This window comes from Neolamprologus multifasciatus, chromosome 8 (genome assembly GCF_963576455.1).
Source record: "Neolamprologus multifasciatus chromosome 8, fNeoMul1.2, whole genome shotgun sequence".
NCBI classification, from domain to species: Eukaryota; Metazoa; Chordata; class Actinopteri; order Cichliformes; family Cichlidae; genus Neolamprologus; species Neolamprologus multifasciatus.
The window spans coordinates 27,406,890-27,424,174 of record NC_140446.1 but is presented as its reverse complement, the minus strand read 5'-3'; the positions used below and the strand labels follow the sequence as shown (position 1 = coordinate 27,424,174).

The window sequence follows — 17,285 nt, the reverse complement described above, 5'->3', positions numbered from 1 at the left end:
TAGTAACCCCGGCTCTTTTTTCTGCGCGCATCCGCACAGTTGCTCCATCACTGGCTGGATCGCAGAGCCCTGCCTCTCCTCTCATTGGACTGCTGAGCCAAGCGGTTGTCAGCCCATGTGGCGTGGGCAGGCAGAGCGTGACACATTTAAGTTCATCAGAGAAAAAAGCGTGAATGAAGCGCGGAGGCTAACGGAGGCTCGCACACCCACGGCGGCTGAAGACTCGACACATGCCCGAGCGTGCTGAGCGGCTCAGCCTCACGTTTCACCGGAACATCCGTCGGTTCGGCTCAGACAGGTAAGCTCGCCCGCGGCTGCTGCTTATTGTGGTCCCGACCGGTGTCCCAACTCGGTCTCCCCGACAGGATTAGTTTCCCCTGCGGGAGCCCACGCTGGACCGTCCAAATCACGGACTAACAGTCTCCACATCGCTGATTTTTACTTCACAAACACTTGTTATAATGACTAACTACTCCTGAAACTTTGGAGGATTTATCTCTTTATACAGTAAAGTTACAGGAGTGTAAAAATAGTTATCAGCCAAAGTGTTACTGGTTTATTAAAACAATCCCATCTGATACCCGGTGAGCAATAAATATATAATTTTCTGTAGTAACCCTCAAACTGAATGGTAATGTAACGATACTCGTTTTTCACAAAATGAAGACATCAGTACTTCCTGCTCCCAGCACAGACACATCCTGTCGGGGATCCCTACTTTGGCACCTGGACCTGAACTCGTTGTTCTTTTCTATCCATGACCTCCATCACAGGCTGATCCAGGGTCTGCTCTCTGTGGCGCTGCTGCCTTCAGAGTTTCATTGGAGGACAGTAATTCTTCCTTCAGCTGAGCTCACGGTGCTGACAGCGTCCGTGTGTCAGGAAGACCCTGAACAGGTTAATAGGTGATGTGTGAGGCAGTAATGGGCAGCAGCTCAGCTGTGTGACAGCATGGAGCTGGGATACAGAGCAGCACTGAGGATGAGGGACGTAGCTCAGCATCTGTGACAGCCACTGCCATCAGTTATCCTGGAGAACTCGAGAGTCCGTGGACACGTGTTGGAGGCCTGATCAGAATGGTGGCCATGCTGCTGCTCGGGTCCAGTGACCACAGCGCTGTTGTTACTGCAGCGCTGTGGTCACCACGGTGCTTCAGGGCTCATTGATTCTTTTAGACTCACTCATCTGTCAGATCGTCACCATCGTTCGCAGCACTTCATCAGCTTCACATTCAAAGCTGTTTAAAATGAGCAGCTAAGCTAACAGGCACGTGTAGCACAGTGAGATTAAAGAAACCAAACTCTTTCCTGGCACTACTTCAGAAAGCATGATCAGTGAGCCCTCTGCAGTGCACCGTGAAGCTTTTAATGACAGCAGTGTTGAAGCAACAAACTGACGTGGAGATGAAATCCAGGAACACGTTTTTCCTGTTCACGCGGCGCCCGTGGATCCACACATAGTTACAGTGTGGAGTCATGGAAGGAGCTGAGCATGTGTCATTGTTGTTCACTGTCTCACGCTTCCTGTGAAGATGCTGACAAGTCAGGTCCTGTTGTGGCTGCTGCAGAGCGAAGCCCTGACACGAAGGAGCAGAGTGAGGGAGGACGGGGGAGACCAGGGGGATGTGCCCTGAATAGAAATGGTCACGGCGAGCTGTGGGCACACAGTGACTTTGCAGTTTAGCAGCTAGCTCGTAGTTAGCGAATTGTCTGCGTACGCTCACAGCAGGGTGTAATCTGGGTCAAGATGGTGCACTGATGTAATCCCAGGGCGGGACGTCCTGGAGTCCAAATCCCTTCAGACTGTGTCGTGTTGTGTAACGTGGTCGGGCTGTCTTCACATTGGTAATGCCACACAAGCAAAACAGTGGTGTGAGTGTGATTGTTGGTCTTTGTTAGTGCAACCTCACAGTGTGCAAGTCAGAGCTGCAGGTCAGAGCTGCAGGTCAGAGCTGCAGGTCAGAGCTGCAGGTCAGAGCTGCAGGTCAGAGCTGCAGGTCAGAGCTGCAGGTCAGAGCTGCAGGTCAGAGCTGCAGGTCAGAGCTGCAGGTCAGAGCTGCAGGTCAGAGCTGCAGGTGATGCTGCGCCGGGCTCTGGCACAGCTTTACTCTGGACCTGGATGGTTTTGGAGACAGCGTAGCTGCAGCTCTGCAGGTCACAGTCACGCAGCAGTGTTTTTATTGTGTCCACAAAGTTGCAAACATCAGTGTGATCAGAGAGAACACACACACACACACGCACACACACACACACACACACACACACACTGACACAGACCTGTCTTTTTCTAGGTCACTGTCCGGTGCAGCGTGGAGTGCTGTATTGTTGGGATGGTTGTTGCCATGGTTACATGAATAGTGAGGCTGCACCGAGCACATTCATTGTTGTTAAACTGCAGCATGCTTGTCACTGATTGGCCCTCTGTGTCTGCAGTAAATAAACATGGATGAGATCGTCATAGCTGGAATATCGGGCCGCCTGCCCGAGTCCAGTAACCTGGAGGAATTCTGGGAAAACCTCATCAATGGTGTGGATATGGTAACGGAGGACAACCGGCGATGGACACCAGGTAAAAACCTCCCTTCAGTTTCTATGTAACTTACTGAGCTGAGTTTCTCTTCAAAGACTAACATGTGATACCTCCTGCACCGTGCAGCAGTGTTGGTGCCTCTGCAGGCTGAGCTGAGTTTAGCTGCGTTGACATAGTTGAAGGTAAAATAATGAATGTGAGTCATCAGGAACAGAGGAGCAGATTTAACCAGCAGCCTTTTCCCACCAGCTCGGTTTATTTACTTTAGTTGATTCATCTGATCACTGCCAGTGTCACTTCAGTTTATTCCACTTCCTGTTAAAAAGTAAAGTTCTGCCTTTCAGTGGTTTTTAATCCTCATCATTAGAGCTGCCACGATTAGTCGACTAGTCACGATTAGTCGACTATCAAAACGCGTCGTTTGAAGCTTTATAAGATCCCAAAAGAGCAGGAATAAGTAGTAGGATTTAAGAGTGTAATAACGGACTGAAACAGAAGATGGCAGCACTGCATGTACAAGGATGCCAGCTGCCGTTAAACCCCGAAGAAGAAGAAGCTGTGTCCCAGAATTCATAGCGCGGCCCAGCTCAGTTTCCAACAATGGCGGCAGCTGGTTAGTTTTAATATTACTCTTATTATTCTTTCTGGGTCACAAAATAAACGTTTAACATATTTTCAGGCGAGAATGTAGCTGTGTAAACCTCAAATATCTGCTCAGTTTATCAAGACACCACATATTTTCAAAAGCGCTCAGACGTTTTCGGAGACGTCTGTTAGCCACTAGCTCGATAGCTAGCCGGGGGCTAGGCTAACTAGAGCCGTGAGAACACCGGACTCCCGGCTAATCGTTTTCAAACCCACCGCTGTCTTTCGCTACTCAGGTTAAACATGATATATAAGTGACTTAGATAACTTCAAAATGTTATTGTTTGGCTTTTTTAGTATTTTATTTGTTCCTGAGTAAATCGGTTTGGCTGAGATTAAAGTTATAGTTTTTACACAGCTGAATAAACGTCAAGCAGACAGCTGATTATCAGAAGTGTGAGATGCTGAGAATTTACTCCGGTGTCCTGTTATATTTTAGATAGCAAGGAGTTTATTAAACTTCACCGAAACAATCTGCAAACTTCATTAAAATTTAATAAACTATCATCTTGTCTTTATTTTTAGTTAGCACATACCTTAAACACTTAAAGCTGTAAGCTAATGATAGTTATATAAGAGCAGATGCTGCTGGTGCAATAAGCTGTATGTTTTACGTCCAATGGATGATGATCTGATTAGGCGACTATCAAAATAATCGTCTGTGGCAGCTCTAATCATCATATGGATTTAACTTCATGGTTTCATTTTTTGTTATCGAAGTTTTACTGGTGATTCCTAACTGGTGTGATCATAAACCTGCTGTGTGCTTTTGCCTGCTTCCTGTGAGCTGCACACAATAAGCACTCAGATGTCCTCCGTCTGTCTGTGCTGGAAAAGAGAAACGTCCTCGTGAGGATCTTCCTCCCGTCTTTGTCTCAGTCTGGTCTCACAGCATCGTGTTTGTTTGTGTGGGGTCCTGCTGCTGTAACATTGTGCTGTTTGCAGGTCTGTACGGTCTTCCAAAGAGGAACGGCAAACTCAAAGACATCAGCCACTTCGACGCAGCCTTCTTTGGAGTCCACCCCAAACAGGCCAACAGCATGGACCCGCAGCTGCGCCTCATGCTGGAGATCGCCTACGAGGCTATTGTAGATGCAGGTGAGAGCAAACGCGTGGAGAGCTGAGGTTTGGTTTGCAGCTGGGGAAAGACGACATGTGAGTGAAAATGAAATGTTGTGCTGCAGGACTGAATCCAGCCACGCTGCGCGGCAGCAAAACAGGCGTGTACATCGGTGTGAGCGGCTCCGAGGCGGGCGAAGCCTTCAGCAGAGATCCAGAGGAGCTCCTGGGCTACAGCATGACGGGCTGCCAGCGTGGCATGTTGGCCAATAGGCTGTCCTACTTCTTCGACTTCAGCGGTACGTGCACGCAGCGCTGCTCAGCACATGTGTTTGCAGTGCTGTCAGCGTGAGACACACTCAGGTTTAGCTCTGCTGCAGCTCAGGATGACCTTTGATCTTAGAGTAGCAAAGGAGTCTGCAGATCAGTGACGTGCAGCAGTGTTTGTGTCGACAGGCAGGACGTGCAGAGAGCGCACGCTGCAGCTGCACTGCTTTGAATGAACGACCTGGCTCTGATTTTATTCGTCCACTGAATTATTGCTGATATATTTAGTGTGTTTTTACTCTGTTGCTCGCTCTGTGCCGTAGTGGCGCCCGGCTCTAACCCTGCTGCCTTTGTTCTCCAGGCCCCAGCACTGCCATAGACACGGCGTGCTCCTCCAGCCTGCTGGCTCTAGAAAACGCCTTCCACGCCATCCGGCAGGGCCAATGTGACGCTGCTTTAGTTGGGGGAGTGAACCTGCTTCTCAAGCCGAACACTTCAGTGCAGTTCATGAAGCTGGGCATGCTCAGTCCAGAGGGCACCTGCAAGTCATTTGATGCTTCAGGTAGAACATCAGCTGGTCTACGATGGGGAGGAGCCGCTGCTCCACCGGCTGTCGGCACATTTCATCTTTGTTACGTTTACTTTGACGTTTCTCGACTAACTCAGTGACGTAGAACGTTTTGTGTCTCAGCTTTAACTCTCTTCAGTGTGTGACATGCACACGAGTGCGCTGCAGGGTTAAAGCGTCACGTTTGTGTTGGCAGGAAATGGATACTGCCGCTCGGAGGCAGCGATGGCAGTGCTGCTGACTAAACGACCGGCGGCTAGAAGAGTGTACGCCACAGTGATCAACGCGGGCAACAACACAGACGGATACAAAGAGCAAGGTAAGGAGGTCCAGGGGAGCACAGGAAGTCACGGCCGATCGGAGAGATGGTTTCGTTTAGCGGTTTTGTGTGCTGTGCTCACGCAGGGGTGACGTTTCCGTCTGGCGAGATGCAGCAGAGGCTGGTTCGCTCACTCTACCAGGAGGCCGGCGTGTCTCCGGAGCAGGTGGAGTACATCGAAGCCCACGGCACCGGGACAAAGGTCAGCGCGGCTGTCAGGTGTCGCCACAGAGAGGCGCTCTTACTAACCAGATCCACCGTACTTAACCTCGGCTCTGTCCACGCAGGTCGGCGACCCGCAGGAAGTGAATGGCATCGTCAGCGTTTTCTGCGAGTCCAAGCGAGAGCCTCTGCTGATTGGCTCCACCAAGTCCAACATGGGCCATCCAGAGCCGGCCTCTGGGCTGGCCGCCCTGGCAAAGGTTTGACACCACAGTCGTCTTCTAATGTTGTCACCGAGAACGTGTGACGATGGAAACATCCATCAGCTGGCAGACAGCACAGATCACGATGCACTGCGTCCTGTATGCAGCCATTGCCGGGTGGAGCCACACCCACCCAAACACACCACCTCCACTCGTCCTTTAGTGGCGTCAAATATTCTGAAGTGCTGATTGGCAGAAACCTGCAGCTGCTGTTTTTATGATGAGCTCTGCGCTAAACTGGAATCACGAGTCATTATTAGCTTCTTGCATTAAACCGCTGCTCTTGTGTTTGATGCGACGTGCAGGTGCTGCTCTCTCTGGAGCGAGGAGTCTGGGCCCCCAACCTGCACTTCCTGCATCCTAACCCTGACATCCCCGCCCTCGCCGACGGTCGGGTCCGCGTCGTCGATCGCCCCGTCCCCGTCCGAGGAGGCGTCGTAGGGATCAACTCCTTTGGATTCGGAGGTTCCAACGTTCACGTCATCCTTCGTCCGGCGCAGAAATCGGCCGCCTCGGCTTCACCCGGGAAGCTTCCCAGAACGCTTCAGGCCTGCGGGCGCACAGAGATGGCGGTGAGCTCCGTCCTGCAGAAGGGGAAGGAACACGCTGCGGACGACGCCTTCCTGTCTCTGCTGAACGACGTGTCAGGAGCGCCCGCCGCCAGCATGCCCTACAGAGGCTTCGCTCTGATTGGCTCTCAGAGCGACGTCGTGGAAGTGCAGCAGGTGCCGGGCGCCGCCAGGCCTCTGTGGTACGTTTGTTCAGGTGAGTCGCTGCACGCAGTCAGAAGTACGAGACGCTTCACACGATACAAAGATGTTTGGACAGATTTGGGGTGAACGATGAGCTCGATGGAGGAACGAGAACGTTTTATTCAAAGGGTTAGCTGCACCGCAGCTGAGCTGCACCGCAGCTGAGCTGCGACGCAGAGCTGCAGCTCTATACCAACGTGTTGCTGCACGCTGTCTGTAATGCAGGTATGGGGACGCAGTGGGCCGGGATGGGCCGCAGTCTCATGCAGCTGCCAGACTTCAGAGACTCCATTCTGCGGTCCGATGCGGCGCTGAAGGAGACGGGGCTGGTGGTGTCTCGCCTGCTCATGGAGGCTCAGGAGGACACGTTCGAAGACACCGTTCACGCCTTCGTTGGCCTGGCTGCAGTACAGGTACAGCACTGCTGCGATGCAGCGATGCAGCGACGCAGCGATGCAGCAGAGAGAAAAGGGAAGCATTTCAACACTCGTTTGTTTTCAAAGCTTCGAGTCGAGCACAGATCCATGTGTACCACTCAGAGTTTATAGAACACGTCAACACAAACCTTTATTTATGACCCGACCAATCACTGTGCCCCTGCTTTAACTAACACCTGGGGAAACGTCTCACTCTGTGGAAACGTCTCACTCTGTGGAAACGTCTCACTCTGTGGAAACGTCTCACTCTGTTAAAACGAGTGTTTAGTCTGAGCTCACAGTGAGGAAGAGTTGTTGTTACTAGAGATGGACCGATCCGATATTACGTATCGGCATCAGTCTGATACTGACGTAAATTACTGGATCGGATATCAGAGAGAAATAAAAAATGTAATCGATCCATTAAATATCAGAAAAGCACCTCACAAAACTTGCGACGCAGCGTAACTCGGCTCATAACCGTAGCACGTCGGAGCAGTGTGGTCACGTGATAGAGCGGCTGTGTGTATTTGTAGCCTCAAACCTGCATTTCATCTCCGAGGAAGTTTTCCCACAGAGAAGTAAAGCAAGTGTGTAAGTTCATCTCTGAATGTCTGTAAAGCATTCCCACCTTAAACTTAACAACAGATATATGGAGCGACTGCCTCTCTCTCTCTCTCTCTCTCTCTCTCTCTCTCTCTCTCTCTCTCTCTCTCTCTCTCTCTCTCTCTCTCTCTCTCTCTCTCTCTCTCTCTCTCTCTCTCTCCTTCCTGCTGCTACTTCAATCATAAACTGATCAATGATCAGCTGATCGTCTCTCTTCTTTGTTTTTGTCTCACTTTGCACCAGAAAGAGGAAACCAGCGGCTGAACAACAGCAGCACGTTTAAGCTTGATCAGCTGTTGTTAGAATTTATTTAATATTATTTCTACACCAGGATCTTTTTCTACAGCTGACGTAACTGTGCAGGGGCGGATCTAGCAAAGTTTAGCCAGGGGGGCCGATAGGGCATGAACAGGGAAAAGGGGGCACAAAGACATACTTTTCTTTCTTATTCTCATTTAAAATGTCGAGCTTTTAATAAATAATTATCTGAATCTTACACCCAAAGTTTTAATCTGATGTAAAATGTATAGAAGTCCATTACTGTATATAGTAACTGTTAAGTCTAATATACCCTAGTAAGCTATAGTACTTTTTCCTTTGGGAACCATCTGTGCAGTCTGCAGTTCTGTTGAAGAAAGATGTTGAATCTATTTAATTATTCTTGAAAAATAATTTATTTCTGTGTATTTTTTTTCACCCTGCATCAAATTAAATTTGATTACGTCGATTAAACATGAGGTGGGGGGGGGGTTCCCTATTTTCTTTTGCTGGGAGTTTGCAACCCTATTAGTTAGTTTGCTTAATATTTCTGCTAAGTGCTCTTTACAAATTTATGATATCGGTATCGGACATAAAAAAGTGGTATCTCTAGTTTTTACCTCTCAGCTGGAAAAGGCTGAGCGGAGCTTCAAACCGATACCTTAGATGTTCCTACTGAAAATGTCAGGAGTTTGGATCTCAGTGACCCCGACCTGAACATCAGGGGTCAGAGGTCAAGTTTCCTGAAAATCTTGTGAATGCATTGCACAGTCGAGCCAAATTAGACCTGAGAGCACCAGAAAGAGCTGCAGCGATCTGCGGGCACGAGGAGGAGGAGCATAAAGATGCAGTGGCCTTCTGCGGCTGCTGAGTTCACAGGTGACGATGACTCAGAGCAATCGTCGTGTTTTGTCTCCTTACAGATCGCTCAGATCGATCTGCTCACCGAACTGGGTCTGCAGCCCGACGGCATCGTGGGCCACTCGGTGGGAGAGCTGGCCTGTGGCTATGCTGACCGCTCCCTGAGTCACAGCGAGGCCCTGCTGGCGGCGTACTGGAGAGGCCGCTGCATCAAGGAGGCCCGCCTTCCTCCAGGAGGCATGGCTGCAGTGGGTGAGCGCGTCTTCTTTTAACAGATGGGACTCTGCAGGGTCGGACGCCATGTTTGAGCTCTGTGCTTCCTGTGTGTGTTGCAGGGCTGACCTGGGAGGAGTGCATCGCTCAGTGCCCTGAGGGCGTGGTTCCAGCCTGCCACAACGCTGAGGACACCGTCACCATCTCCGGCCCTCAGGTAGTTCCTGGTTTTTCTAACAGCTTGAATTTTTCTTTTCTGCTGGTTGGTTCAGTTTGAGTCACGGCACCAAATCAAGGTGCTCACATGCAGCACGTCTGTTTTACCTGAGCTTCATGTATCATATGACACACGTGATCGCCGTGACGCTCGCTTATTTACAGCCAATCACAGTGAACTCACAGATGAGTGACAGCTCAGTGTGTTTTAAACTATGGAAGCGGTGTCCTGCTGCACAGCTGTAGTCCCAGATGTTTGACCATGTGCCACGTTTGATCTTCAGGAAGCAGTCAGTGCCTTTGTGTCCGAGCTCAAACAACAAGGAGTGTTTGCAAAGGAAGTGCGCAGTGCCGGGGTGGCGTTTCACTCCTACTACATGGCCTCCATCGCTCCAGCCCTGCTCGCAGCTCTGAAGAAGGTACGCAGCGCCGCACGTCCCGTCCGTGCTCGGTCCTGCAGGCGCGACACTGTCACAGGAAACTGGTGCAGACTGCTGCTGAATATTAATGAGCTGCCATCCTGTCACTGCAGGTGATCAAAGAGCCAAAGGAGCGCTCGGCGCGCTGGGTGAGCACCAGCATCCCTCAGTCTGAGTGGGACTCTGCTCTGGCTCTGCACAGCTCGGCTGAATATCACGTCAACAACCTCGTGAGCCCCGTGCTGTTCCAGGAGGGCCTGAGCCTGGTGCCCGACAACGCCGTGGTGCTGGAGATAGCTCCACACGCCCTGCTGCAGGTTTGCTACCAGTGTGTGTGTGTGTGTCTGTCTGTGTGTGTGTCTGTCTGTCTGTCTGTGTGTGTGTGTGTGTGTGTCTGTGTGTGTCTGTGTGTGTGTGTGTGTCTGTGTGTGTGTGTGTGTCTGTGTGTGTGTGTGTGTGTCTGTGTGTGTGTCTGAGTGTGAGTGTGTGTGTCTGTGTGTGTGTGTGTGTGTGTCTGTGTGTGTGTGTGTGTGTGTGTCTGTGTGTGTGTGTGTGTGAGTGTCTGTGTCAGCCTCCACAGCGTTCAGCAGCCTGTCTGAAGCTCATAAACAACATTCACAGTCTATCAAAGCTTGTTTCCACATCTGTCCAGATGTTACTGGCTGATGTTTACAGGGACAGCCTGTGGCTCGGTGGCGTTACCGTTGGAAACGCGGGCTGTAAAGCGTTTCTCTCTGCTGTGACTGACACTGACTTCTTCACACAGGCCATCCTGAAGCGCAGCCTGAAGCCCACGTGTTCAGTCGTCCCCCTGATGAAGAGAGGCCACGCCAACAACCTCGAGTTCTTCCTCTCCAACGTCGGGAGGATCTTCATGAACGGGTGAGGAGAGCCTCCCTCATTGGCTGTTTGACTGTGACAGCTGCTCACTCACGCCGCTCTCTGCCTTCAGCATCAGCGTGGACGCCAACGCCCTGTGCCCCGCTGTGACCTACCCTGTGCCGGTCGGTACTCCGCTGATCTCGCCCTTGGTGCAGTGGGACCACGCCCAGACGTGGGATATCCCTAAAGCGGAACACTTCCTGTCGGGCTCGGGAGGCGCTGGTTCTGCGGCGGCGTATAACATTGGTAAGACGTGCGCTCGCAGCGTTCCCGTCGCAGTGAAAACGTTTTTCTGGTCTAACGCCGTGTCATCGATGTAACAGACGTCAGCCCGGAGTCTGCAGACCACTATCTCATTGGACACAGCATCGATGGGCGTGTCCTGTACCCGGCGACCGGGTACCTGGTGCTGGCCTGGCGCACCTTGGTGAGGAGTCTAGGGGTTGTCATGGAAACGACGCCCGTAACCTTTGAGGATGTGACCATCCACAGGGCCACCATCCTGTCAAACGCCAGTAAGTATGGGAGGCGTGGCTTGTTAACGGCTTGAACCACGATCGCATGACCTCATCGAGCAGGTGAGGTCATGTGATCGGCCCAGTGCCTATCCTGTCAGTCCCAGTTTAACCAGTAAGAGGTGATGTGTGAGATTGTTACAGCTCTGACCTGCCGAGCGTCGTAGTTACGCCACACTGACGATTTCACACGTTTAAATCCCTGAACTCACTGCGTGATTGGATGATGAAAATCCTCGACGCTCGTTATTGGCCGCCATGCTTCGTTTAACACGCCGGCGCTCTGCGGCGCACCGGCGTGTTAAACCACGTCAAACGAGGCTTTTGCAACATTTTTCAGATTGAAAGTGAAATAATATCAAATATTGGCATTAATATTTAAAAATCGTCCTTGCTTCCTTCCTTCCTTCCTTCCTTCCTTCCTTCCTTGCTTCCCTCCTTGCTTCCCTCCTTGCTTCCACCTTGTATTAAATCCAGAAACCTTCAAGGAGGCTGACGTACGTCTTTGTTTCGGTTGCATATCGATGTTGTTCTAGTTGAATTTGACCTCTGAGATCATGTTAAAGATGTTGTCTTTAACAACGAGCGTCACTGTGTCACACGAGGGTCAGACGCTGCTGCACAGCAGCTCAGGCTGATTTTCTTCTGAATAATTATTTTTCTTCATTAATAAGACAAAAGTATTTTGTTTCCTCGATGACTCGAGGGAGTCACTGACAGACGACTTCATTACTAAAATAATCAACAGCAACATCTTTTACATTTATTTGTTTTTTGTGACTTTTATTGTGAAAAACCCTGATTTGATAAGTGCATTATTGTTGTTGTTGTTGTTGTTATTGCTACAGTGGATGAAGCTGTTGACTGTGTGTCACAGGTGCGGTCCAGTTGGAGGTGCGCCTCATGCCCGCCACCAGCAGGTTCGAGGTTTCAGAGAACGGGAGCCTGACTGTCAGCGGTACGTCATCATCAGCACACAGGCCGAGCTGCTGATGAAGAAGTTTACACATCGTTTACATTTGTAGCTGAAAATCACACAACATTATATCCACAAACATTTATTATTTAGTGCAGCGTCGTTTAAACGGGTGTCCCATGTCGCTCGGCTGCTGATTGGTTCAGCACAGGCCGGCTGTAGCTCAGGTCACATGACACTGAGGTGAAGCTCTGTGAGAGCAGCAAAACCTCAGAGGTCTGTTAGTTGTTCCAGCGACAGAGTAAAACTTGACTTTCAGTGTGAACTCGTGAATATTCAGAGTCGCTGGTTTTCAGGTAAGGTGAGCATCCTGGAGGATTCGGCGCTCGATTCATTCAACAGTGAGATCAGCCGGGAAGCTGCCGACAGGAGCGACGCCTCGATGAAGCTCAACGCACACGAGATCTACAAGGAGCTCAGACTGCGAGGTTACGACTACGGAAAAACCTTCCAGGGCATCTTGGAGTCAAACACAGCAGGTACGCTGCAGCTTCTTGTCCTGCTGGGACACAAAAGGACGATTCTAGTTACACTCAGAGAAATGTTGGTAGGACTGGTTTTCTAATAATCTGATTGGCTGTTTCTAGGCGACCGTGGGAAGCTGGAGTGGACAGGAAACTGGGTGACGTTTCTGGACACCATGTTGCAGATGATCGTCTTGGGGCTGCCGGGTGGAGGTTTGCGTCTGCCGACCAGAATCCGCTCCGTGTGCGTCCATCCGGCTGCACACCTGGAAAAAGTCGGCGAGCACGCTGAAGGAAAGCAAGGTGTGTTTGCCTCGCTCGCTTCAGAGCAGCAGTGATCGTCCTGGTCGTTACTGCGGTCTGTGGCGGTCAACATGTGACTGTTTTATGTGCCAAACGCCGGCTGCTGCTCCAGATGTTTGACTGTGTTTGATTCCTGCAGCGGTTGATGTCCACGTAAGCCGTTACCTTGACAACATCACTGCTGGTGGAGTCCAGATCTGTGGCCTGCACGCCACAGTAGCCCCTCGCCGGCAGCAGCTGCAGAGCCCGCCCACTCTGGAGGAGTTCCTGTTTGTTCCTGATGTGGAGACGGACTGCCTTACAGCCAATGAGAAGCTGGCAGAGCAGCTGAGGCTTTGCAAAGGTGCAGACTCTCCATCACTCACATGCAGTAAACACACGAGTGATAAAATAATGTTTGCACGTGTGATCTGATCCAAACTGTGAGGATATGATGGGATTGTCTGGTTCACGTCTCCCTGCATGTATTTAACAGCTGTTTCCTGTTAGACTGTTTTGATCTCCTTGTGAGGAGAACATCAAACCAAACCTCGTGCTAAAGTCCGTCTCCTGTCCTCCGTGTCCAGCTTTGATCCACACACTGCAGCAGAAGCTGGCCCCTCATGGTGTCAAGCTCTCCATCCCGGGGTTACAGGGGGGCTCTGATGCACCTCCTCCCAGCGGCGAGCCTTCTGAGCCCGGCCTGCTGCGGCTGCTAACCCTGCTCTGTGGCCTCGAGTTCAATGGGAACCTCCACTCTGAGCTGGAGCAGGTGGTGCAGAAGGAGCGGCTGTGCCTGCTTAAAGATGACCTCCTCCAGGGTCTGCTGGTCGACGACGCCCTGAGACATTGCCTCGACATCACGGTGGAAAACAGCACACCTGGCAGGATCAAAGTGTTGGAGGTGAGGCTCTCAAACATCTGGATTCAGCTGGATTATTTCCACACGCTCATCGTTTTCACGTCTCCTGCAGGCTCTCTCAGACGACGGCCAGCTCTTCTCTCGCGTCGTGCCCCTGCTCAACATCCAGCCCACGCTCCGTGTGGACTACACTGCGACTGCGCCCCGTCTGGAGCTTCTGGCCCCCCACCAGGCGCCCCTGGAGGAGCTCGGTGTCGCTGCGGCTCAGTGGGATCCTCTGACCGGCCCAGCAGCCGGAGACGCTGCTGTGGGGGCGGACCTGGTGCTGTGTAACCACGCGTGGGGTCCAGTGAGGACGGAGCCCCGGCTGCTGGTAGCAAATCTGGCATCTGCAGCCAAAGAAAGCGGGTTTGTTCTCCTCCACACGCTGCTGAAGGGGGAGACGGTGGGGGAGGCGGTGGCCTTCCTGTCCCGCTCTGCTCAGAGCAGCAGCCAGCAGCGACTCCTCACACAGGTGTGTTTACACACAACATCTTCACAGCCTGTGTGACTGCTGTCAGCTGAGTTTCATTATTCTGCTCTTGTTGGAAGGCTGAGTGGCAGGAAGTGCTCTCAGAGGCTTCTCTTAACCTGGTGGCGCTCAGGAAGTCCTTCTACGGCTCCGCCCTCTTTCTGTGTCGCCGTCAGTCTGTGAGCAAACAGCCGGTTTTCCTGCCTGTGGACAGCAAAGACTATCAGTGGGTGGAAACGCTCAAGGTCAGTCCCACGCCGTCTCTGTGTGTCGTTGTCCCCGAACACTCGCAGCTCGCTCATCGGGCTCGTCTGATTGGCTGTTTTCTCTGTGTTATCATAAAGTATATATGAGAGAGATCTGAGCTGTTTAAAAGTCTAACTGTGGGGACTCTCTGCAGCAGGAAGTGATGTCAGAGTCCTCCGACCATCCAGTGTGGCTGACTGCTTCTCGGGCAGAGTGTGGGATTGTGGGAATGGTCAACTGTTTACGGCAAGAGCCTGGTGGCCACCGGATACGGTACGACGTCGTTATCAGCTCGCTGTTCTCACACTGCAGCTTTTATTTAGAAAGGATCACACAAGTCAGGATTTAGAGTGATGATCACTAATGTGCCAAAGCTCAGGTTCCTAATAGACTCGAGTGTAACCAGTGAGGCTTCCTCAGACGTCAACACTAGGGGTGGGTTTTTATAATCGATTTATCGATTAAAATCGATTCTGCTTGGATAACGTAAAATCGATTCATTAAAATCCTGAATCGATTTTTTAATATAAATTTATTTTGCCCGAAATGACAGAATCTCAGGTGAAATCTCAACAACCACCAAACAGCTAAGACAGTAAATGAGAGCAGGAACACGGATTCTGCACAAAGATCAGAATCAGTGAGATGTCGCCTTTCTCACGGTCGGGGCTGAAAGCCGACAGCTCGCTGACTCTGATGTTTCGGCGGGTCCGCGCTTTGTGTTCACGCCCTTTATGCGCTGATTCTAAAGCTGTTAGTTTGATGTCTCTCCAAACAATATTGACCGAACCAGCAGCAAAAGAAGATCCAAACTAAGCTTCACATAAACATCGTCATGAATTCACTCTTTTGCTTCGACCACGATGCACAGCTCTCTCTCTCTCTCTCTGTACTGTTTTCTGCATTATTCGCTTGCTTGTTACGCACAAGTCTACCGTTGTTTACAGGCTGTCGGCCGACGTTTTTTCTTTTTAGTTTTATATACTTCCGAAAAGAAAACCTAATTTCTGCCGTTCAATACTGAACAAATTTAAACTTTTTAAAATTATACAAAACGCTCAGCCGTGTCTCTAATAAAACCGCTGTAACTTCAGAGGTTCATGTGTTGATTAATGGTTTTCTTTCGTTTTTGATCTACTGCAGAATATTTTTATAAAATCCCAGAACAGGAAAATCACCTTCATGTTTTTCTGTGTTTTATCTTCAGCTACTTTGACACAAAGGCCTCTGCTGTGACGCTCACACCTTTGATAAAGTCTTGCGTGTGTCAGCTTCCTTTTTATAGATACAAAAATATGTAAATGTACTGATCTGAATTATAATATTTCTGACTGTCAAAATTTCCCAGATTCAAATCGAATCGAATCGAATTAAATCAAATTGTGGATCGAATCGATTCGGGACCTTGTGAATCGGAATTGAATCGATTCTAGAAATCAGTGACGATACCCAGCCCTAGTCAACACTTCATTGTGCAGTGGAAACATAGTGGACACTTCCTGTTGCTTATATTTCTGTGTAAAGTCAAATGATAAGGATCAGTTGGCCTGAGTCAGGCTCAAACCTCTGAGGACTCGTTCTCTGCTTCCAGCTTCAGGCTGGAGTCTGTCATGCTCAGTCTGCCTGGTTCAACACTTTGGCTTCACTGTTGTATTGTTCATGTGTTACAGCAGGACAAACGTTTGTGTTTCTTCTCTCGCTTTGTCACCAGCTGTGTGTTTGTGTCCAATCTAAACGAGTCTTCAGCAGCACCAGACCTCCAGCAGGACCACCGGTCCATCCAGGCAGTGCTGCAGAAGGATCTGGTGATGAACGTGTTCAGGGACGGACGCTGGGGCTCCTTCAGACACCAGCTCATCACTCATGGTTCGACTCGCACTCACACGTCCACTCATGTTTGGTCCAGGTCACTTTACACGTCTCGGCCTGCGGAGGACGCACTTCCTATGAATGACATCACAAACATAAAGAATAATAATGACTTTGTTATTTACACTCTGAGTGTAGATGCAGCTGCACTTTTACAAAAATGAACCCGTAAAATCTGCAAAACTGTAATTTTACATGGAACAGTCGTCAGAATGAGCTGTGCTCTCTCACAAAGCTGCTGCAGGTGTTTGAACCCAGCAGTGAGTTAGACAGTACTGCCTCGTTCCCTCTGGGTTCCCTCTTGGTTCCCTCTGGGTTCCCTCTTGGTTCCCTCTGGGTTGCCTCTTGGTTCCCTCTGGGTTCCCGCGCTCTCTGAGGCTCGTCTTCTTGCTGTTTCAGATGTAAATGAAGCGCCGACCGACGCCGCTTACGTCAACGTGCTGACACGAGGTGACCTGTCGTCTCTGCGCTGGATCGCGTCCCCGCTTCGCCACTTTGTGAGCGGCAGCCCTGCTGTGCAGCTGTGCCACGTCTACTACAGCTCGCTCAACTTCAGAGACATCATGCTGGCTACTGGCAAGCTGCCGCCGGACGCCATCCCAGGTAGCGTGTCTGTACACAGCAAGTAGTGCCGCACTCTGCTGGGTCGTAGTGTGTGTGCTGTTGTTGAACATTCAGAGCTGCGGTCACATGACAAACCTTCTGTTATTTGTCGTAAAGGGGACCAGGCTTTGAAGCAGTGCATGCTGGGTATGGAGTTTTCTGGTCGCGACCCCAGCGGGCGTCGTGTGATGGGGCTGTTGCCTGCCAAAGGCCTGGCGACGGTCGTGGACGCCGACAGAAGGTTCCTCTGGGAGGTTCCCCACAGCTGGTCAGTGTGGAGAACACAGACGTTCTCAGCAGCTTTAACATTAAAATACAAGAAATCTTTTTAATCATCAGCAGCCTTCAGAGAAGCTCACGTGATGCCAACAGTTACCAGTTTAACTGGCCGTGGTCCTCAGTCTGTTTGAAGCTGTTTGTGCTGAAAGTTCAAACTAAACACGTGATCAGAAACATTGTTTCAACTTTAGTCCTGCAGATACACAGTAACAGCACGTCACAACAACAACAACAACACCACCT

General features: G+C 50.6%; 2 protein-coding genes across 3 annotated transcripts in view; one reads left to right on the top strand and one right to left on the bottom strand.

Moving 5' to 3' along the window:
* LOC146513251 (uncharacterized) overlaps positions 1-17,285 on the bottom strand; it is a 234,897-nt gene that overhangs the window by 64,948 nt on the left and 152,664 nt on the right. The window lies entirely within an intron of this gene.
* The window catches only part of fasn (fatty acid synthase), a 27,882-nt gene continuing 10,712 nt past the window's right edge, over positions 116-17,285 (top strand). Inside the window, exons 1-28 of one of the 2 annotated variants that reach the window (XM_085171344.1) lie at positions 116-298; positions 2,433-2,568; positions 4,120-4,272; positions 4,359-4,532; positions 4,862-5,062; positions 5,265-5,387; positions 5,474-5,589; positions 5,675-5,809; positions 6,118-6,577; positions 6,790-6,977; positions 8,768-8,957; positions 9,041-9,135; positions 9,419-9,553; positions 9,667-9,870; positions 10,320-10,435; positions 10,506-10,681; positions 10,759-10,950; positions 11,828-11,908; positions 12,223-12,405; positions 12,514-12,693; positions 12,833-13,036; positions 13,260-13,576; positions 13,647-14,048; positions 14,126-14,290; positions 14,449-14,564; positions 16,003-16,157; positions 16,560-16,763; positions 16,881-17,031. In XM_085171344.1, the coding sequence (XP_085027470.1) occupies positions 2,442-2,568; positions 4,120-4,272; positions 4,359-4,532; positions 4,862-5,062; positions 5,265-5,387; positions 5,474-5,589; positions 5,675-5,809; positions 6,118-6,577; positions 6,790-6,977; positions 8,768-8,957; positions 9,041-9,135; positions 9,419-9,553; positions 9,667-9,870; positions 10,320-10,435; positions 10,506-10,681; positions 10,759-10,950; positions 11,828-11,908; positions 12,223-12,405; positions 12,514-12,693; positions 12,833-13,036; positions 13,260-13,576; positions 13,647-14,048; positions 14,126-14,290; positions 14,449-14,564; positions 16,003-16,157; positions 16,560-16,763; positions 16,881-17,031 (4,943 nt within the window). In that variant the 5' untranslated portion in view covers positions 116-298; positions 2,433-2,441. Of the gene's footprint in view, positions 299-2,432; positions 2,569-4,119; positions 4,273-4,358; positions 4,533-4,861; positions 5,063-5,264; positions 5,388-5,473; positions 5,590-5,674; positions 5,810-6,117; positions 6,578-6,789; positions 6,978-8,767; positions 8,958-9,040; positions 9,136-9,418; positions 9,554-9,666; positions 9,871-10,319; positions 10,436-10,505; positions 10,682-10,758; positions 10,951-11,827; positions 11,909-12,222; positions 12,406-12,513; positions 12,694-12,832; positions 13,037-13,259; positions 13,577-13,646; positions 14,049-14,125; positions 14,291-14,445; positions 14,565-16,002; positions 16,158-16,559; positions 16,764-16,880; positions 17,032-17,285 lie in introns of both variants that reach the window. The other variant, XM_085171343.1, reaches the window with a different exon arrangement.